We start from the raw sequence: 20028 nt of genomic DNA, 5'->3' as shown, positions 1-20028 counted from the left end.
CATTTCAACAGGTCTGGGTCTAATGAGGACATGTTCTTGGCAGTGTGGGTTCATAAATGTACCTGTGAGCTTGGTCAACAATGATAAGCACACGAAGAAAGAAACATTTCGAAAGCATGATATCTACTTAACTAAAATTTAAGAAATATCACTAATAGTACTGACATGAAGTACTACTCACATTTCCAACATATATGGAGCGGTTGTCCACCTCCATCTTTTCTTCCAGCGACATGTTTAACGGACTTGCTGCAAATACAAACAATAATAATTTGACATTTGAAAGAAAGTAAGGATGAACTGGATATTTTAACAGAAAAATTACGGAACACAAAATGAAGAAAAGAATTATAAATCAAGTATTTATTATTTTCCTGTAAACCAAAACCTTGTAGAAAAAAGCACATAAAAACAATATTGTATATCGGAATTTAAGCTTTTGCACTGTGTAGTTACTTAAGATACACCTGGTACCAGAAATACTAACAATGACCATGTAAAAGATCAGTTGCATTGTGTGATAGACTGCCTTTCTATGTGGCACTATAGTATATGGGCTCCATATACAGTATGTGACCGAACATATCCAGACACCCCCAAAAAAATAAATTTTTCGTATTAGGTGCATTGAGCTTCCACCTATTGCCAAGTACTCCATATAAGTGACCTCAGTAGTCATTAGGCATCGTGAGAGCAGAATGCGGTGCTCTGCGAACTCCTGGACTTCGAACATGGTCTGATGATTGGATGTCACTTGTGTCACACATCTGTACGCGAGCTTACCATATTCGTAAACAACCCTAGGTCCACTGTTTCCAATGTGATAGTAAACTGTAAACGTGAGGGGACATGTACAGCACAGAAGCATACAGGCCAACCTAGTCTGTTGACTGATAGTGACTGCCGATAGTTGAAGATGGTCATAATGTATAATAGGCAGACGTCTATCCACACCATCACACAGGAATTGCCAAATTGCATCAGGATCCACAGCAAGTACTATGACAGTTAGGCAGGAGGTGTGAAAACTTTGATTTCATGGTCGAGCAGCTTCTCATAAGCCACACATCATTCCAGTAACCAGGCTTGATGTAAGGAGTGTAAACATTGGATGACTGGACACTGAAAAACCGTTGTGTGGAGTGACAAATCACGGTACACAATGTTGCGATCCGACAGCAGGGAGTGGGTATGGCGAAAGGCCGGCGAATGTCATCTGCCAGTTGTGTTTAGTGCTAACAGCACAATTTGGAGGTGGTGGTGTTACGGTGTGGTTTTGATTTTTGGGGAGCGGGCTTGCACCCTTTGTTTTGCAGGGCTTTATCACAGCACAGGCGAAAATTTATGTCTTAAGCATCTTCTTGCTTCCCATTGTTGAAGCAATTTGGGGATAGCAATTGCATCTTTCAACATGACTGAGCACCTGTTAATTATACACGACCTGTGGTGGAATGGTGACAACAATAACTTCGCTGTAATGGTCTGGCCTGCACAGTGTCCTGACCTGAATCCTACAGAACTCCTTTCGAATGTTAAGGAATGCTGACTTTCTGCCAGGCCTCACCGACCGACATCAATACCTCTCTTTAGTGCAGCACTCTGTGAATAATTGGCTGCCATTCCCAAGAAACCTTTCAGTACTTGATTGAATGTATGCCTGTGAGAGTGGAAGCTGTCATCAAGACCAAGAGTGGGCCAGCACCATGCTGGAGATAGGGGGCTGGAGATAGGGGGCTGGAGATAGGGGGCTGGAGATAGGGGGCTGGAGATAGGGGGCTGGAGATAGGGGGCTGGAGATAGGGGGCTGGAGATAGGGGGCTGGAGATAGGGGGCTGGAGATAGGGGGCTGGAGATAGGGGGCTGGAGATAGGGGGCTGGAGATAGGGGGCTGGAGATAGGGGGCTGGAGATAGGGGGCTGGAGATAGGGGGCTGGAGATAGGGGGCTGGAGATAGGGGGCTGGAGATAGGGGGCTGGAGATAGGGGGCTGGAGATAGGGGGCTGGAGATAGGGGGCTGGAGATAGGGGGCTGGAGATAGGGGGCTGGAGATAGGGGGCTGGAGATAGGGGGCTGGAGATAGGGGGCTGGAGATAGGGGGCTGGAGATAGGGGGCTGGAGATAGGGGGCTGGAGATAGGGGGCTGGAGATAGGGGGCTGGAGATAGGGGGCTGGAGATAGGGGGCTGGAGATAGGGGGCTGGAGATAGGGGGCTGGAGATAGGGGGCTGGAGATAGGGGGCTGGAGATAGGGGGCTGGAGATAGGGGGCTGGAGATAGGGGGCTGGAGATAGGGGGCTGGAGATAGGGGGCTGGAGATAGGGGGCTGGAGATAGGGGGCTGGAGATAGGGGGCTGGAGATAGGGGGCTGGAGATAGGGGGCTGGAGATAGGGGGCTGGAGATAGGGGGCTGGAGATAGGGGGCTGGAGATAGGGGGCTGGAGATAGGGGGCTGGAGATAGGGGGCTGGAGATAGGGGGCTGGAGATAGGGGGCTGGAGATAGGGGGCTGGAGATAGGGGGCTGGAGATAGGGGGCTGGAGATAGGGGGCTGGAGATAGGGGGCTGGAGATAGGGGGCTGGAGATAGGGGGCTGGAGATAGGGGGCTGGAGATAGGGGGCTGGAGATAGGGGGCTGGAGATAGGGGGCTGGAGATAGGGGGCTGGAGATAGGGGGCTGGAGATAGGGGGCTGGAGATAGGGGGCTGGAGATAGGGGGCTGGAGATAGGGGGCTGGAGATAGGGGGCTGGAGATAGGGGGCTGGAGATAGGGGGCTGGAGATAGGGGGCTGGAGATAGGGGGCTGGAGATAGGGGGCTGGAGATAGGGGGCTGGAGATAGGGGGCTGGAGATAGGGGGCTGGAGATAGGGGGCTGGAGATAGGGGGCTGGAGATAGGGGGCTGGAGATAGGGGGCTGGAGATAGGGGGCTGGAGATAGGGGGCTGGAGATAGGGGGCTGGAGATAGGGGGCTGGAGATAGGGGGCTGGAGATAGGGGGCTGGAGATAGGGGGCTGGAGATAGGGGGATGAGGGAGAGGGATGGGGTTGGGAGGGGAGGGATGGGGGGGATAGGCATACACGGGTGGGGGCGGGGGAGACACACGGCAGTGGGAGATCATCGGTGGGGGGGAGAGGGAGTTACATGGCGGGGCTGGGGGGGAGATGGGTAGATACATGGGGAAAATATATGGTGGCTGTTTTCCTTTTGTCTGGCTTATTTGGGGGTTTTAATTATTTATTTTTTTGATAAATTCACTGTTGAAAGATCATGTTTACCACAAATATTTTCCATTACGTCTCTTAGATTTCAATAGTAGTGTTACAATAATGGAACTTTTTTGTGTGTATCGCTGAAATAGCTAGTTACACAGTAAACTGAACGAAAATGTAGAATACTTATCACATTCACAATCTTATACAGTTTCTACCTAATCCATGTCTGCACCTAGAAAAGAAATGTACCTAAGACATAAAATAGAAAAAAAAGAAAGTATGGAGTTACACTGATTTTGACCTCAGCAAATTACTATTCTTCAACAAACTATTCATAAACAAACTATAATTCACATAAAAAATAAAGGGTGTAAATAAGATCTGGGAACACTTTCAATTAGTTATTGCACAAGTGCCAAACATTGTACAGTATCATACATAAGTCATTTTGAAAAGAAACCCTAAAAGTGTTTTTTCATCTATTCTGCCACAGCGTAGTTAGGTAATTTTCTGATATACAGCAATAGTCTCAAATGAGGAGAGTTCAGGTGTGGAGTGAACTTTCTGTGTGTTGCAGCAATGACTGTTGCCTCAAATGCAACTGGACTCTCTGTTCATCTTTCAGCAGGATGGGTCTCTACCCCATTTTCATCATGAAGTTTGTGGGTACCTGAACATGGAGCTGCCTCATTGATGGATAGGCCATGCTACAAAAGGGAACAGATGTTTCATGAAATGGGCTCCCCCAATCACCTGATCTCACTCCATGTGACTCTTTTCTGTGGGGACACATTAAGGAGCTGGTGTATGTACCGCCTCTACCACGTGTACAGCAGAGCTCCAGGAGAGAATACAGGAAGCGACTGCCACAGTCAACGATGCCATTCTGGGTCAGGTGTGGCAAGAATTCAATTATTGTATTGACATCTGCCGGATCACCCATGGTTCGCAAATCAAATGTTTATAAAAAAAAAAGCTTTCAGAGTTTCTCTTCAAAATGCAATATGTATGACATCTGTACAATGTTTAGTTCTTCTGCAATAAATAATTGAAAGTGTTCCCAGACTTTATGTACACACTATATACTCCACAGTATTTGGAACATTCCTAGCACTTCAGCATTTCACACTCTCAAACTACACTGGACAGGGGCTTTAATATGAATAGGTCCCCTATTCTCGTAAGTAGGATTTGCAAAATAACAATATTCAACAAAAAGCACAATATAAAAGAGCAAAACCTCGATTGTAGGAATAAGAAGATTATAAACTATGACAATAACCACTACACAAACTAAATTAAATTCTAATTATGCTGGTACATCACACCAAACAATTCCTGGATCGAGGATCCTATTCACCATACAGCAGGAGAATGCACACCTATAAAGGTCAAGGAAAATTGCAAGCTTTTGGATCCAGTGACTCCTCCAGGGAGAAGGGTTGAAGAGACATAAACAAAAAACAACTTAAGATGTTTAGGAAATTGGGAGAGTTTGGAAAAAATCAGCCAGAAATCTGGGTCAGGGGAAACTTACTGGATGGGATGAGAAAGGAAGACTTACTATTTTGGACTGCACCAGAGAAAACTTGCAAACATGACAGATTAGAATTGGAAGGTAGAGTAACAGGCAAGACGGTGATTACTGACAAACCAATATGCAAGAGTTATTTAGAGCGGAAAGCTAAGTAGGGATAACAGACAGGTCATAATATGAAATATATGGAAAACTAACAGGTAGTGAAGAAAGGAACAGTTGCTCAAAATAAATGCTGATACCCAAGCAATTAATGTAACTTACAGCTAGGTGGGTGGTGGAAACAAGAACAGAATTATTACAGCTTTGGTGGCCATTTCAGTTTTCTACACCCAGTGTTCCATGTTTTCACCATCCCTTGAGACCAGCACATCTAGAAAGGGCAGCTGCTGGTCCTTCATTTATCTTCATGGTAAATTTTGTGTTTGCATGAAGACTGCATTTATCTTCATGGTAAATTTTGTGTGTGTGCATGAAGACTGCATTTATCTTCATGGTAAATTTTGTGTGTGTGCATGAAGACTGCATTTATCTTCATGGTAAATTTTGTGTGTGTGCATGAAGACTGCATTTATCTCCACGGTAAATTTTGTGTTTTCCTAAGACACCAGAACAGTCTTCATGCAGTCATCAAGTTGTAACCCACCATGGCTCCACAGAAGCTTCTATAAAAAGCTGGAAGGTATCACTATGCTTGACCTACTTCAAGGAACATTTCAAAGAACAGGTGCTGGACATGGCACCTTGTAAACCTATGCTGTGGCAATGATACATTGAAAATACTTTCGTTGTGTGGAGTCATGACGAGGAACAGTTCAGTGACTTCCGAAGACAACAGAGCAGTCTCCATGCCAACATAAAATTTACCATGGAGTAGAAAAGGACCAACAGTTACCCTTTCTAGAGATGCTGGTGACATGGGGTGGAGAAAACCTGGGACCCTGATGTGTATCGAAAACCGACACACACAGACGATTATATGGACAAAATATACCACCACCTGAGCCAGAATGGAGGCATGTTTAACACACTCTTAACGCAAGCGCAACAGATATGTGAGCCGCAATACCTCAGATGCAAGATACAACATCTGGAAAGCATTCTGAGGAGCAGTGGATACTCCACCAATTAAATAAAGAGTCATGGAACACTCAACAAAGTGACACCAGAAAAAAGTGTCAGGTACGACCTCTCTGACATACATTCCCAGAGTGACTGACAGAATCGGCCATACCTTGCACGAACAGGGCCTAAAAACTATTTATAAACTGACAAAGAAGATCAGAGAGTATCTCAGATTGGCAAAGGAGAAAAGGAACTCGCTTGCAAAGTCAGGAATATACTGAATACCATGTATATGTGGGAAAGTGTATGCTGGAATGACTGTTTTGTCATTCAACACCAGGATCACCAAACATAATTGGTAATTTAGTTTGGGGTAGGTCGAAAAAAACAGCGATGAAGCAGGTGCTGTTTGGGGCCAACCACACTTAATTTTATTTTTATTTATTTGCACGTCAAGTTCTGTAGGGCCAAATTGAGGAGCAAATCTCCACGGCCATGGAACATGCCCATACATGAAATTACAACATGAAAGAAATAACAGATAAAAATAAAATATTTATTAACCCAAAAAAATCAGTCCGTTAAGTTAAAGTAAACGCAATCAACGATACAACAAGAATAAGCTTAATTTTTGAATAACTCTTCGACGGAAAGGAAGGAGTGTCCCAAAATGAAACTCTTCAGTTTGGATTTGAAAGTGCGTAGATTACTGCTAAGATCTTTGAATTCGAGTGGTAGCTTACTGACAATGGATGCAGCAGTACACTGCACACCTTCCTGAACAAGAGTTACAGAAGTCCGATCCAAACACAAGTATGATTTCTGCCGAGTATTAACTGAGTGAAAGCTGCTTATACTTGGGAAGAAGCTAATATTGTTAAAAAGAAATGACAGTAACACACACACACACACACACACACACACACACACACACACACACACACAGAGAGAGAGAGAGAGAGAGAGAGAGAGAGAGAGAGAGAGAGAGAGAGAGACCCATACTTGCGAACAGGGGCCAAAAATTGGCAGCATTAAGTCTTGGATCACAATCCTGAAAATGAGCTTTCCATGACAGTTTACTATCAACCTTAACACCTAGAAATTTGAACTGGTCAGTTTCACTAATCATACGTCTGTTCCGTGAAATTAAAAAGTCAGGTTTTGTCAAATTGTGTATTACAAACTGTAAAAAATGAGTCTTACTGTGATTTAGCATTAGTTTATTTTCTACATGCCATGAACTTAGGTCATCAACTGCACTATTTGACACTGAACCAATGTTGCACACAACATCCTGTACCACCAAGCTAGTGCCACCAGCAAGCAAATACTTTAGGGTAACTCATAATACTAAAAGGATGCCATTTATATAAATTAGGAACAGGAGTAGCACCAACACTGATCCTTTGGGTACCCCCACTTGACCATACCCCACATCACAACCATTCTCAGAGGTTAACAGGTTGTGAGCTCCTCCCCATAATGGCCCAACTTCTGGAGCAATATTTTGTGATCAACACAGTCAAATACCTTAGTTGAATCAAAAAATATGCCTAGTATTTGAAGCCTTTTGTTTAACCCATCCAGTACCTCACAGAGAAATGAGAATATAGCATATTCAGTTATTAGACAACTTCTAAAGCCGAACTCATATTTGATAGCAAATTTTGTGATATAAAATGATCAATTATCATTACATACGCAGCCTTTTCAGTAACTTTAGCTAAAACTGATGGCATAGAAATAGGTCTAAATTGTCTATATTATCCCTTTCTCCCTTTTTATAAAGTGGTTTCACTGCCGAGTACTTTAATTGTTCAGGAAACTGACCATTCCTAAAGGAAAAATTACAAATATGGCTAAACATAAGGCTGACATGTGCAGCACATTACTTTATTATTCTGCTAGCTATTCCATCATATCCATGAGAGTCCTTAGTCTTTGGTGATTTAATTGTTGACTCAATCTCCCCCTTGTCTGTATCACAGAGGAGTATTTCAGGCATCAATCTTGGAAAGACATTTGCCGAGAGAGTTGTATGAGTCCGTGAAGAAACTAAATTTTTATTTAATTCACCAGCAATGCTCAGAAAATGATTGTTAAATACTGTACATGTATCTAATTTATCGGTGACAGAAGTATTTTTGCTGCAATCTGACTTTATATGGTCGACCTTGGGCTACTGACCATACACTCCCTGCACAACTGACCATATTGTTTTAATTTTATCCTATGAATTAGCTATTCTATTTGTACACCACATACTCTTTGCCTCCCTAATAATATTTTTAAGCACCTTAAAGTACTGTTTGTAATAACTGCTACTGTAGCTTGATTGTGACTACTTTTAACATTTCGATATAATTCCCGCTTTATTCTACATGGTATCCTTATCCCAATAGTCAGCCACCTAGGCTGCCTTTTACTGCTAGTACCCTGTTTAGAACATTGTAATGGAAATCAACTCTCAAAGAGCATGATAAATATGTTAAGGAAAGCATTATATTTATCATCTATGTTATCGCCACTATGAACATTCTGCCACTCTTATCCCTTGACATGGTTTAAAATACTCTCTACTGCTGTTGGATTAACTTTCCTACATAGTTTGTAACAATACAAGAGAAGGGAAGTTGCTACTCACCATATTGCGGAGATGCTGAGTCACGATAGGCACAATAAAAAGATTCACACAATTGCAGCTTTCGGCCATTAAGGACTTTGTCAGCAGTAAACACACGCACGCAACACTTTGTGTGTGCAAGCATGTCTACTGCTGACAAAGCCTTAATGGCCAAAAGCTATGATTGTCTGCATCTTTTTATTGTGCCTATTGTGACTCAGAACCTCAGATATATCGTGAGTAGCAACTTTCCTTCTCTCGTACTGCTATACAGTTTGTAATTACATGTGACATTTGTTTGAGTACAAAAGTGTTAAAATTTGTGCATCATGGTCTGAAAGGCCAATCATGCTTTTACTAACAGAATGCCCGTCTAGTAATGAAGAACGAATCAAAATTTTGTCTGTGGCTGTGCTACTTTCTCCTGCACCCTAATTGGAAAAAACAGTCTGCATCAGATCATATGAATTTATATGTACCAACATCTTTTTTCTTCCACTATCAGATAAAATATTAGTACTGAAGTCACCACATATAACTAATTTCTGATACTGTCTATAAAGTGAATCAAGAACCCTGTCTAGCTTAAGAAGAAATGCTCTGAAGTCAGAGTTAGGGGACATATAAACAACGACAATTAGAAGTTTAGTGTCACTAAATTCAACTGCCTCTGCACAACATTCAATTATCTGTTCAGTGCAGTGCACTGCAATCCTCCCACTCAAAAAACTCTGAACAAATCCCACACTGTAACCCACTACTCACAAACCTATGACAGAGCCCACACATCTTACTCATAGTAAAATTTTACAGTTACTGAAGTTCACAAATATGGAAGTTCATTCTGTAGAGAGGAGTTATTACACGAAATCTTTTAGGGAAGCTACAGAAATGCACAAACATGACAATAGTTTCAAAAGGAAGCCTCAAGGTTTGTTTGCTTGTTTTGTTTTGCTTTAGGGCGCAAGTACAAATGGGGTCATACACATCCATGTCAGAAGTATGGGACACGAACACAGAGAGGATTTAAACAACTATATGTCAGTCCCAATTGACATAAGAGCAGGAATTTGGAAAAAAAAGGCTGAAAAAGACCCCATACGCAAATGGAGGTTCAAAACTAAAAATTAAATGGCCTCACCAAATTGCTTTGGCAGATAAGTAAGAGGCAACCAACAGCCCGCGCATCATTCATTAAAATGGCTGATAAATCAGACGGCACACCCAAAATGGAACGCAAAAAAAAAAAAAAAAAAAGGCAGTCCATCAGGAAGTAGTGGACAATTAAAATTTGGGCACAATATGTACAAAGTGGTGGGGTAGCGTCACTTAGCAAATAACGATGGCTAAAAAGGCAGTGCCCAATACACAGCCGAGTTAAAATAATCTCCTCAAAGTGGAAGGGCCAAGAGGTGGTCATCCAAGGCGCTGGGAGAGGCTTAACAAGCCGAAGATTATTCCCTTGAAGGAAGGACCATTGGCAATGCCAATGGTACACCACCTCCTGACAGACAGCAATGCAGATATCATCAGAAGGAATATAGGTACTCGCGGGCTGAGGTACGAGGACTGTAGCCTTGGCAGCAGCATCAGCAGCCTCGTTTCCTAGCAGATTGACATAACCAGGAACCCACAGAAACATGACACTGGCTCCACCGAAAGTGAGTAAGTAACAGGTTTCCTGAATATGCTGCACTAAGGGATGGGCAGTGTACAGCACACAGACTTTGAAGGGCACTGAACGAGTCTGAGCAGAGGACACAATTAAAAAGCCTGTGATTCCAGATGTACTCCGTGGCCTGAGGCTCGGCAAAGGACTCAGCTGTAAATACTGAGGAGTGTGCTAGAAGCCGATACCTAAACACACAAGTGCCAATGACGAAGGCACACCTGACCCCAAGGTCAGTCAAAGAGCCATCAGTGTATGCAAAGGTACAATGCCAAGTTCCTTGTGAAGGTCGTGAAACTGAAGGCGATTGACCGAAGCTGGGGTAGTGTCCTTAGGAAGCGAATGAAGGCCAAGGTTAACATGGGCCGCTTCATGAAGCCATGGTGGTGAAGGGTTCACACCCATCGGGACAGTCACAGGCAGTGTGAAGTGAAGCCGCCGTAAGAAGTGCCAAAAGCATACTCCAGGAGGTAATAGAGAAGAGGGACGAGCTCCATACTCAGTATCAAAGGAATCATCGAAGAAGGATGCATAGGATGGGTGGCCACACATGGCAGACAAACAGCATGCATACTTGCTGAGGAGAAAGTCACGGTGGTAGGATAGTGGTAGTTCAGCAGCAGACTCAACCAGGCTAGTGTAAAAGGCACCCGTGTGCAAATGGATGCCACAATGGCGGATAGTGTTGAGGTGGCGTTACAGGAAGGGCTGTGCAGATGCATAAACGAAGCACCCATAGTCTAGTTTGGAACAAACAAGGGCCCAGTGCAAATGGAGGAAGGTGGTTTGATCGGCACTCCAGAAAGTACCATTGAGGACATGTACGACATTGAGGGACCACGTACAGTGGGCTGCCAGGTATGATACATGGGAGGATTACGAGTGTTTCCTATGGAGCATGAGCCCCAGGAATTTCATAGCTTCTACGAATGGAAGGGCAACAAGCCCAAGATGGAGAGATGGTGAGAGAAACCATTTGCGTCACCAGAAATTCACAAAAATGGTTTTGTCAGTGGAAAAGCGAAAGCCATTGTCGATGCTCCAGGCATGAAGACAATCAAGACAGCACTGAAGACTGCTCAGTGAGACATGACCATGGAGAACTGCAATAGATGGCAAAATCGCCAACAAAAAGGGAGCCGTGGATGCCCGGCAGCAGAAGGGCCATTATAGGATTGATGGCGATAGCAAAGAGGGTGACGCTCAGGACAGAACCCTCAGGCACCCCACTTTTCTAGATAAAGGTGTCTGACAAGGCACAACCCACATGCACCTTGAAAACTCGTTCTTGTAAAAATGCCTGAAGAAAACAGGGCACGTGACCATTGAAGCCCATGTACAAAGAGCATGGAAAATACCAGTTCTCCAACAGGTGTCATAGGCCTTCTCCAAATCAAAAAACACCGTCACAGTCAGGGATTTCCGCAGAAAACCATTCAGGAGATGCGTGGACAAAGTAAAATGGTCGACTGCAGAACGCTGCACTTTAAATCCACGCTGTGCATTCATTAGTAAATGGCAGGACTTGAGCCATTACACCAGCCAACATGAATCACACATTCCATCACCTTCCAAACGCAACTGGTAGGAGAGGTGAGGCAGTAGCTAGAAGGAAGGTTTTTGCCATTACCGGGCTTAAGTATGGGTATGATCGTGGCTTCATGCCAGCGTATGTGTTAAGCAGTTAAGCAGAAAGTGCTTGCCCACAAGAAAAAGGTGCTGCAACATCTGAAAGTGGATGACATCTGGCCCTGGGGCAGAGGATTGGCATGAGCTGAGAATATTATCTAGCTCCCTCATACTAAAGGCGTAATTGTAGCACTCATGATTCAGAGAAGAGAAGGGTATCGCCCGAGCCACCTCCGCCTATTTCCAATGGAAGAAGGTAGGGTGATAGTGGGAAGAGATCAAAACTTCTGCAGAATAGCAGGCCAAGATATTTGAGATAGCAATAGGGTCCACGATGACATCGTCAGCTACTGTCAGGCCAGAAATTGGGGAATGGATCTTTGTTCCAGGGATCTGTCGGAGGTTGGCCCCCATCACAGAGGAAGGTGTAGAACTGCTAGAACTAGCTATTTTGCTATCCTGAAGAATGTGACGATACTTTGCACACATCTGTTTATGATGAAAGCAGCTTGCTTGCGTAGGGTGCAGTTAAAAATGCAGAGAGCACTTCTATGTGCACGAATTGTGTTGCGGCCTGCCTCAGTCCCAGCCTCAAGGGGAATGGATCCTGGAAGTCCATGCCGCATATAACAACTGTTGCAGGTAGCAACGGGAGAGCTGCAGCAGAAATAACCATAGAAAAGCCTTTGGATGTTGGCGCACCAGGTACATATAATCTGTGCCCATGAGCTCAACTCCAATCCAACACTAGCAGTTGGCAATGTCAGCCATTTGTGCTCGTGAAACATCAGAAAAATTATCAAACAAACGTCAGCTAAGGAACCAGAGACAGAAGCAAAGAAGAAATATGTCAACTACGAATGTACTGTAATGCCAGTTCCCACCTGCAATCTTCAGATGCTAGTGTTTGGGTGATGAATCCACATACCATGTGTGGTAATACAGGCGAAGAGATCACAACTGTCATACTGTAGAGCATGCTGTGCAACAGGGTAATGTGTGTTGACTGTGCACAAGCTACGTGTATAGTCATTCATCCTGACTGGTAGGTTTTGTACCTTTTCACAGGTGGCCTTCCATTTGATAGCCCATGTTTTGGCAGTTACAGGGCTCATATAGGTGGTTGGAGAATGGTGCACAGGGCACGCCAAGAGTGGATCACAGGAGTGGGAAGCCATATAGTATGGAAAAGGCTGAAAGAGCAGCATAGGATCTAACCAGAATATTGCAGAGATTGGGAAATCAATACATTCCAGAACAGGGTAACTGCTGTAAAGAATCTGATTCTGAACAAATTTACTTGTCTTTAATGCTAAGGCTGCATCAGGGTAAATGTTTGATGTACAAAGGATGAAAACTTAATAATATAAGTACCACTGCTTGTTAGTAGGTTTCGTATGAATAGAAGTTTGTATCTGACACTCAGGGAGGGCGACGTCAAAATGAAGGAGAGTAGCATAGGATTCAAAATAGGATCATCCCAGTAATACCTCATCCAAGTGATCCAGGGAAAGATGGGCACAGGAAGGAGCCATTCTGGTTCCCACTGCCATGCCCCTGATCTGTTCGTATGGGGGGGGGGGGGGGGGGGGGGGGGCGAGGGTGGTGAGCACATCCACCCAAAAACTAATAAATTTGCTTTGGATTTTAAAACTGACATTTTAAGAAATTGATGAAATTTGTCTGGAAGAAAGAACACACTGTATCATGCTGAAGGTAGTCAGATATTTCCACATATGATACATGTCATATTTCATTAGTGCTCGAGTCTCTGTAGTAAGCTACAAATGGGTGAATTGCAGTCTGAACTATTCCAGTGGAATCCTTGTACCTCATCCTGAATGGTGGCAGAGTAATTTTCTGCAAAGTCACAAACAACAAGAAACTCATTTACTGTGAGACCTTCTTCAGTGAGTTTTCAGAAATGTGACTGCTGCTGGGAGATAATTGAGTGCAGAAGGAGCTGTTGTAACCTTGATGCAAACACCTCAGTGAAATAATCTAACAGTCTTGCCACACCTGGACGATAGGGTCATGAACCTAAGAAACATGCTGGTAGTGCAGGATTACATGTAACAAATGATACACAGTGCTTATATAATGGTAATGTGTATTCTTCACTCTTTGTTAGTGTTTTAAGTTTACAACCTTCAATCATTAACTTGCAAAACACACACACAGGGAGGGAGGGAGGGAGAGAGAGAGAGAGAGAGAGAGAGAGAGAGAGAGAGAGAGAGAGAGAGAATGGGTTCCACTGGCATTGGCAAGAACACAGTGCTTTGGCCGCAACTCAATAAATTTGGAGAATCCAATATTTATATCTAGGTATTTATCTTTGAAATATGCATACAGTTTCTTTAAGGTTGTGCAACACTGGCTGCTTTTGTTTATGTATTGTGATTCCATTTTCTTTCACAGACACAAAGTCCTCTTCTTGGCATCATAAGGCTCACACCATGATCACAGTAAAAATCACACACACATAATGTCTTACCTGGCTTTGGAATTGGTGTCACTAATATAGCATCTTCTGCTACTATCTGTTTTGCTCTCCATACAATGTTACCTGAAGCAGAAAATTCTTTCATATTTTTCCTTATACTCCAACTCTTTGGAAGTACAGTTAGAATTTGTGTTGTGTCACACACACAGTCTGAATTGTGAAACTTATCTTTCAGCTGGGTGATAATTTCACTTTCTGCATTTTCACTCACTCAGTCATGCCACATAAGTATGCTCAAACACTGAGGCTTTTTTTCAGTTTTTGCTTTGGATACTTTCTCACTCTGAAGCCTCTTTCTTCATGGGAGATTCACCTAAATACTGAAGGCTACTATTTAAAGCATTGAATGACAGATCTGATGATACTTCATCTTCACTTAAATCTTCTCTGGAAGCACCCAGCACAACTGAGGCAATATCTGCAGTGATTGTTGGGTTTTGCGATTTTTTTTTTCCCTACATTTACTACAAATTTTTTCACCTAACAATTCATTAGGATATTTGTTTATCATACACTCCTGAACAGTCCTTAAATTCTTCTGCACACTTGCATGACCTTCCCTGAACGGCTTGCAACAATACAATTTTGACTTGAAATCTATTTTTTTACTAAATTTTACTTTATGACACATTTGCACTGCACTCTTTGTTAAACAAGACACAGCCATAAAACATATGAAAAAAAATTGGCATAATATATAGAGCTCATTGGACTAATGGTGACTAGTTGAAATAAGAGTTTGTGATTGGCTGTTCACTAAAACCGACTAAGTTGATTGGTTGAAATAAAAGCATCTCAGTAACTGAATTAGAACCAGAATTACAGTCATTTATGTTGTGACATGTGCATGTAAATTTAGCACAAATTCCAAACTTCCTAGACCTGTGACTTTCTTCACAGTTGTAATACACATCTGCAAATTGGTATTTTTCCATCTCTTATCTGGGGCATTAAATGCATCATATCTGAAAGAAATCCGAGAGGGTGAGGTTGAGAGGTGTGTGGAGTTGACATGGAATGACCCATTTGCCACAGTTAAATTCCGCCTTTGTCATTCCTAACATATTACTGAAATTAACACCATTAAATTAATCATGTTTTTATTTACTTTTAGAAAAAAAAGTATTTAACTAATAATTTGGACAGGATGAGTTTTTTCACGATTATCTCAGTTTCACTTATCAAGCAGTTAGCAGCTTTTGAATCTGAGCTACTGAAATTTATCTAGCACATCAGTTATCTAGCTTATCACTTAAGATTCTATGAACATAGTGGTATTTCTCATCTACTACCCAAAGATAAGCCTGAATGACAAGACATTCATGTTTATTGACTTTATTTTATTGCCGTCTGGTGTACATACCATGATACTAGGCCACATTACATTAGCAGCACTCTAAGATTATTTTGAATTATTTTGTTAGTTCATACAGACCACATGGCAGCTTTAATTGTATGTGCAAGTTAGAATATCTTAAAAAGTCAAACTAATTAATAAATAATACTGTAAACTACATATCAAAGCTATGCCTCTTCTAACTTTAGCTTTTTTCATAGGTTAAAATTAAGTTTATCTCAGCTGTTTCATTAAAAGAATAGATATGATTTTGCAAATGGTGAAATACATTTGGGGCTAAAATGTATAAAAAAGAAATTAATGTGTTACAATCAGTATGTACTAACAGTTAAAATTAGTCTTCTTTTAAACATATTTGATAACACAAAATTTGTGGCTTACTTAAAATTCACAATATTAACTGCACAATCTATCACTAATTATTAAATTCATTTCTGGATTAATTTATGAAATAATGATATATTTTAGCAATGATTAATCTTTTGTTTTGTAAACTCTTTTGCGTATAATGAGTACGGCAGAATGTAATAGTGGTGGGCATGCCTCTGATGGAAACATATTTTGCTAAATTTGTCAATGTAATTATCGGTTTTTTGAATGTGGAAATTGTTAAGTCAGTGTGATTTAGAAGAATGGGATAAAATAAAGAGATTTTCATAGCAACAGGCAACTCTTCAACAGTTATTTCATAACCACGAACCTAAGAAATCTAAATTCAGTTAAAAGAAAGTACTCCTAGACAAGACTGAGCCATCTACGACGACGAGATAACCAAGATAAGTAAAAAGTTGTTCTTTTGTAATCTTACTCCTCTCGAAGTTAAGATTTGTGTAGGGAATGTGACTTTTACGGTGATGTGGGGAGGGTACGATTACAAGGTGTACTTAACTATTATTATTATTATTATTATTATTATTATTATTATTATTATTATTATTTTCACTTGTTACTCCCTGCCTGCACCTACTCAAACTTGCAGCAGTGAAATATAACAGTCAGTCACCAATCAACCAAGCGATACTGAAAACCATCAATTATTCAGCACTAATGTCGGTAATTTGCTTATTTTTGCATGTCACTTGCATCCCAGCCGACTCGCATTTTCTCCCCTAGATACTAAGCTATACTTACACTAAGTTCAGTTTAATTTTCTCCAGACATCCCAGTTATTCATATATCGAATCCCTTCTTCCCTCCTCTAGCCCCACACCTAGAGAAGTATTAGTGGTGCCCTACATACTTTTTTCCAAGGAGTAAATCATGTTTGGATGACATGTTCCCAGCATTCCAGAATAAGCCCTGCTTACCTCCCCACCCCCTTCCGGGTTTAACAAGCAGAGAAGAAATATTGGGCATTTAGCAGAAAGCACGAAACTGCATAATAAAACACTGGGGACCCAAAATCAGAGACTAGAAAAAACAAACAAATTGAATGTCATAACTATGACCTTATTTAAAAAAAATAAGAAGAGGAAGAAGAGTTAAATCGACAAGGGCCTCAAAGGGGCTAAAGATGATTTTCCCAGAAAAGTAGGGGCTAAAGATGATTTTAGCACAAAAACAATATTTTTAAGTAGTTGGAGGTCAGGAAGGGGGTAGGAAAGGATGCAAGGAGGGGATAGTGGGAAAGGGATAGATAGGTCTTTCGACAGGTCTGCAGCACACAGGACAAAAAACTACTGAAAGAGATGTAGCAAGGTGGAATGGGGGAGCACAGGTAAAAAAGAAGGGGGAAAGACAAAGCTGAAGGTGAAGAAAGGAAGGGGGAGGGGTTGAAAAGAAGGGAAGAGGGAGAGCTACATGGTAAGTGGGTGGGGAGGGGCCGAGGATGTGGAGGGGGATGGGGGAGGAGGGGGAGAAAAGGTGTGAGAAGGCAGTGCATTATCTGGATGGTGAAGGAGTGGTATCGACAAGAGTGAGAAGGGAAATGGCAAGGTGGGGCAGTGGGAACATGTTAGCAGAGGTTTGGGCCGGGGAGTCTGCGAGAATGCAGGGTATGATGGAGAGAGAATTCCCAGCTGCTTAACTCCGAGAAAAACTAGGGCTGGAAGGAACTATCCAAATGGTGCACATTGTAAAGCAGCTGTTTAAACCATTTGTGTTGTGGTGCACAGCCCCTACCTGGATTGTCAGGTTTGTGGTTTGCCAGGATTTTGTGGTCGTTTTTGATGTGAGTAGAAGGTTACTTGTCATGCCCACATACAATGAGGTACGGCAATTGCAGCATAGCTGATGTAACATGGCTACTTTCACATGTGACCCTGCCTCTTATTTGGTAGGAAAGGCCTGTGTGTGGATTGTGGTAGGTGGTGGTAGATGGTTGTGTAGGACAGGTCTTTGGAACTTTGTTGACCACAAGAAAATGTCCCATCGGGTGAAGGATTAGGATTAGAATTAGGATTGTAATAAGGATGAACAAGGATATTCTGTAGGTTGGGAGGCTGGTGGATTGCTAGTTTGTGGGATGTGGGTAAGATTTTGCATAGGACTGGTTAGCAGGTTCACTGGTATTAGAGGAGCAGATGGCACAGGAGATTTATTTATGGGTCAGCTGCTTTGTATACTGTGTATCAGTAAACCCTATGGTGAAACAATCAGTATATTTCAGCAGCTCCTACAGATGCAGCATTTATGGATTGAGAGGCTGTAACGAGAGACTTTTGACATGGGACAGATGCAGCCGTCAAAGTGAAGGTACTGTTGGTGGTTGGTGCAGTTGATAAGGACATATGTATAGATGGAGCCAGATAATGAATGGAGATCCACATATAAGTAGACAGTTCTGTGGACTGAGAAGTATCACGTCAAGCAGGTTTGAGAGTAGGTTTTGATGTTATGGAGGTAGGACCAAAGGTTGTACTTGCTGAGTGTTCAGATCATGGAAACCTCATCAATGAATCTGAGCCAGACAAGAGGTCTCACATGTTGACTGGATAGGAAGGTTTCCTCCAGATGGTCCACAAATAAGTGGGCATAAGATGGTGCTAAGCAAGTACCTATGGCATTTGTTTGTATAGCTGGCTTTTGAAAGTGTAATATTTCTAGGTCAAGATGTGGTTGGCTAGGAGGATTAGGAAAAAGAGGAGGGTTTGGTATCAGTAGGGTGTAGAAAAAGAAAGATTTGGCGGCCCCAAGACCATAGGTGTGGGGGATGTTTGTGTACGAAGACATTGCATTAACAGTGACCAACAAGGAGTTTGCTGGTACTGGGAGAGGAACCATGGAGAGGCAGTGAAGGAAGTGAGCACTGTCTTTCATGTACAATGGGAGGTTACAGACATGAGTTTGGAAGTGAACTCCAGCCACCACAACCTGACCCAGAATTATTTCATTTTCGAAGGTCAAATTTGCAAACAAATCCTTATTACTGACATGGGTACTCGCATGGCACTATTCAATGCCTACCTATTTATGTGCTACCTGGAGGAATCATTCCTATCCAGTCAGCACCTAAGACCTCTTGTCTATTTCCAATTCAGTGATGACATTTTCATGATTTGGACTCACATCATTAACAACCTTTGCTCTTTCCTCCAAAATCTCACCTGTTCCCAAACCCATTTCATCTGGTTCTTCTCATTTCATCTAGACACCTTCCTAGATGTTAGTCTCCACCTCACAGATGGCTCCATATGTACATCCATCCATCTCTAGTGCACCATCCTGAAAGAGTATTTAAGCTATGATGACATGTAGCACACCACAACACAAATGACTTCAACGGCTGCTTCACTACGCAAGGCTAATTGGATAGACCCTTCCAGCATAAGTTTCTCTCTGAACTACACAAATGAGAATTCTCTCTTACAAGACATCCTGCATTCTCACACTGCTCTAGGCCTGTTATCTCCACTAAACTGTTCCCACTGCCTCACCTTACCTTTTCCCTTCTCTCCACATCACTCCTCCTCCTCTGTCCAGATTATGCACTGCTTGCTCCCTCCCTCCTTTTCTCTCTCTTCACATTCACCTTTCTATCCTCCCCCTCACCAATTTCTCCCTCTTCCTACATCTCTTTTTGCTGAAACTTCTCTACACCCTTTGTCGTGTGGTGAAATTGCAGAGTCATTCGTTCAAAGACCTGAGTCTTCCCCACTATCCTTAGCTCCTCTCCACCTCCACCACATCCACTAATCTCCACAATCAGTAATTAGTCTTTCTGTGGCCACAGGAATACACATTTGGGTATCTGCATTGTTGTGTGTGTGAATGTCACCATGTTTGCTAGAAAACGTGCTAGTGCTTTAAAGCTAGTGTGAATACTGTTCCTGTAACATGTTTCGGTACTCCAGGCATTGATGCACTATTGCTGAATGATTATCTTTTCCTTACTTCATGTTTTTTGTAGTTCAGAATGTGTAAGAAATATTGCCCACATTGAAATCAACAATGTATATGAGGCATTGTCAACTTGGAGCATTTCCACATGCTACTGC

General features: G+C 42.4%; 1 protein-coding gene across 2 annotated transcripts in view; it reads right to left on the bottom strand.

Moving 5' to 3' along the window:
* LOC126354330 (polyadenylate-binding protein 2) overlaps window positions 1–20028 on the bottom strand; it is a 108780-nt gene that overhangs the window by 51428 nt on the left and 37324 nt on the right. For both annotated transcript variants that reach the window (XM_050003894.1, XM_050003893.1), the window contains exon 4: window positions 182–249. In XM_050003894.1, the coding sequence (XP_049859851.1) occupies window positions 182–249 (68 nt within the window). The remainder of the gene's footprint in view (window positions 1–181; window positions 250–20028) is intronic.

Source organism: Schistocerca gregaria, chromosome 3 (assembly GCF_023897955.1).
Source record: "Schistocerca gregaria isolate iqSchGreg1 chromosome 3, iqSchGreg1.2, whole genome shotgun sequence".
NCBI classification, from domain to species: Eukaryota; Metazoa; Arthropoda; class Insecta; order Orthoptera; family Acrididae; genus Schistocerca; species Schistocerca gregaria.
Note: the sequence above shows the minus strand (reverse complement) of the source record. Positions and strands in the feature narration are given on the sequence as shown.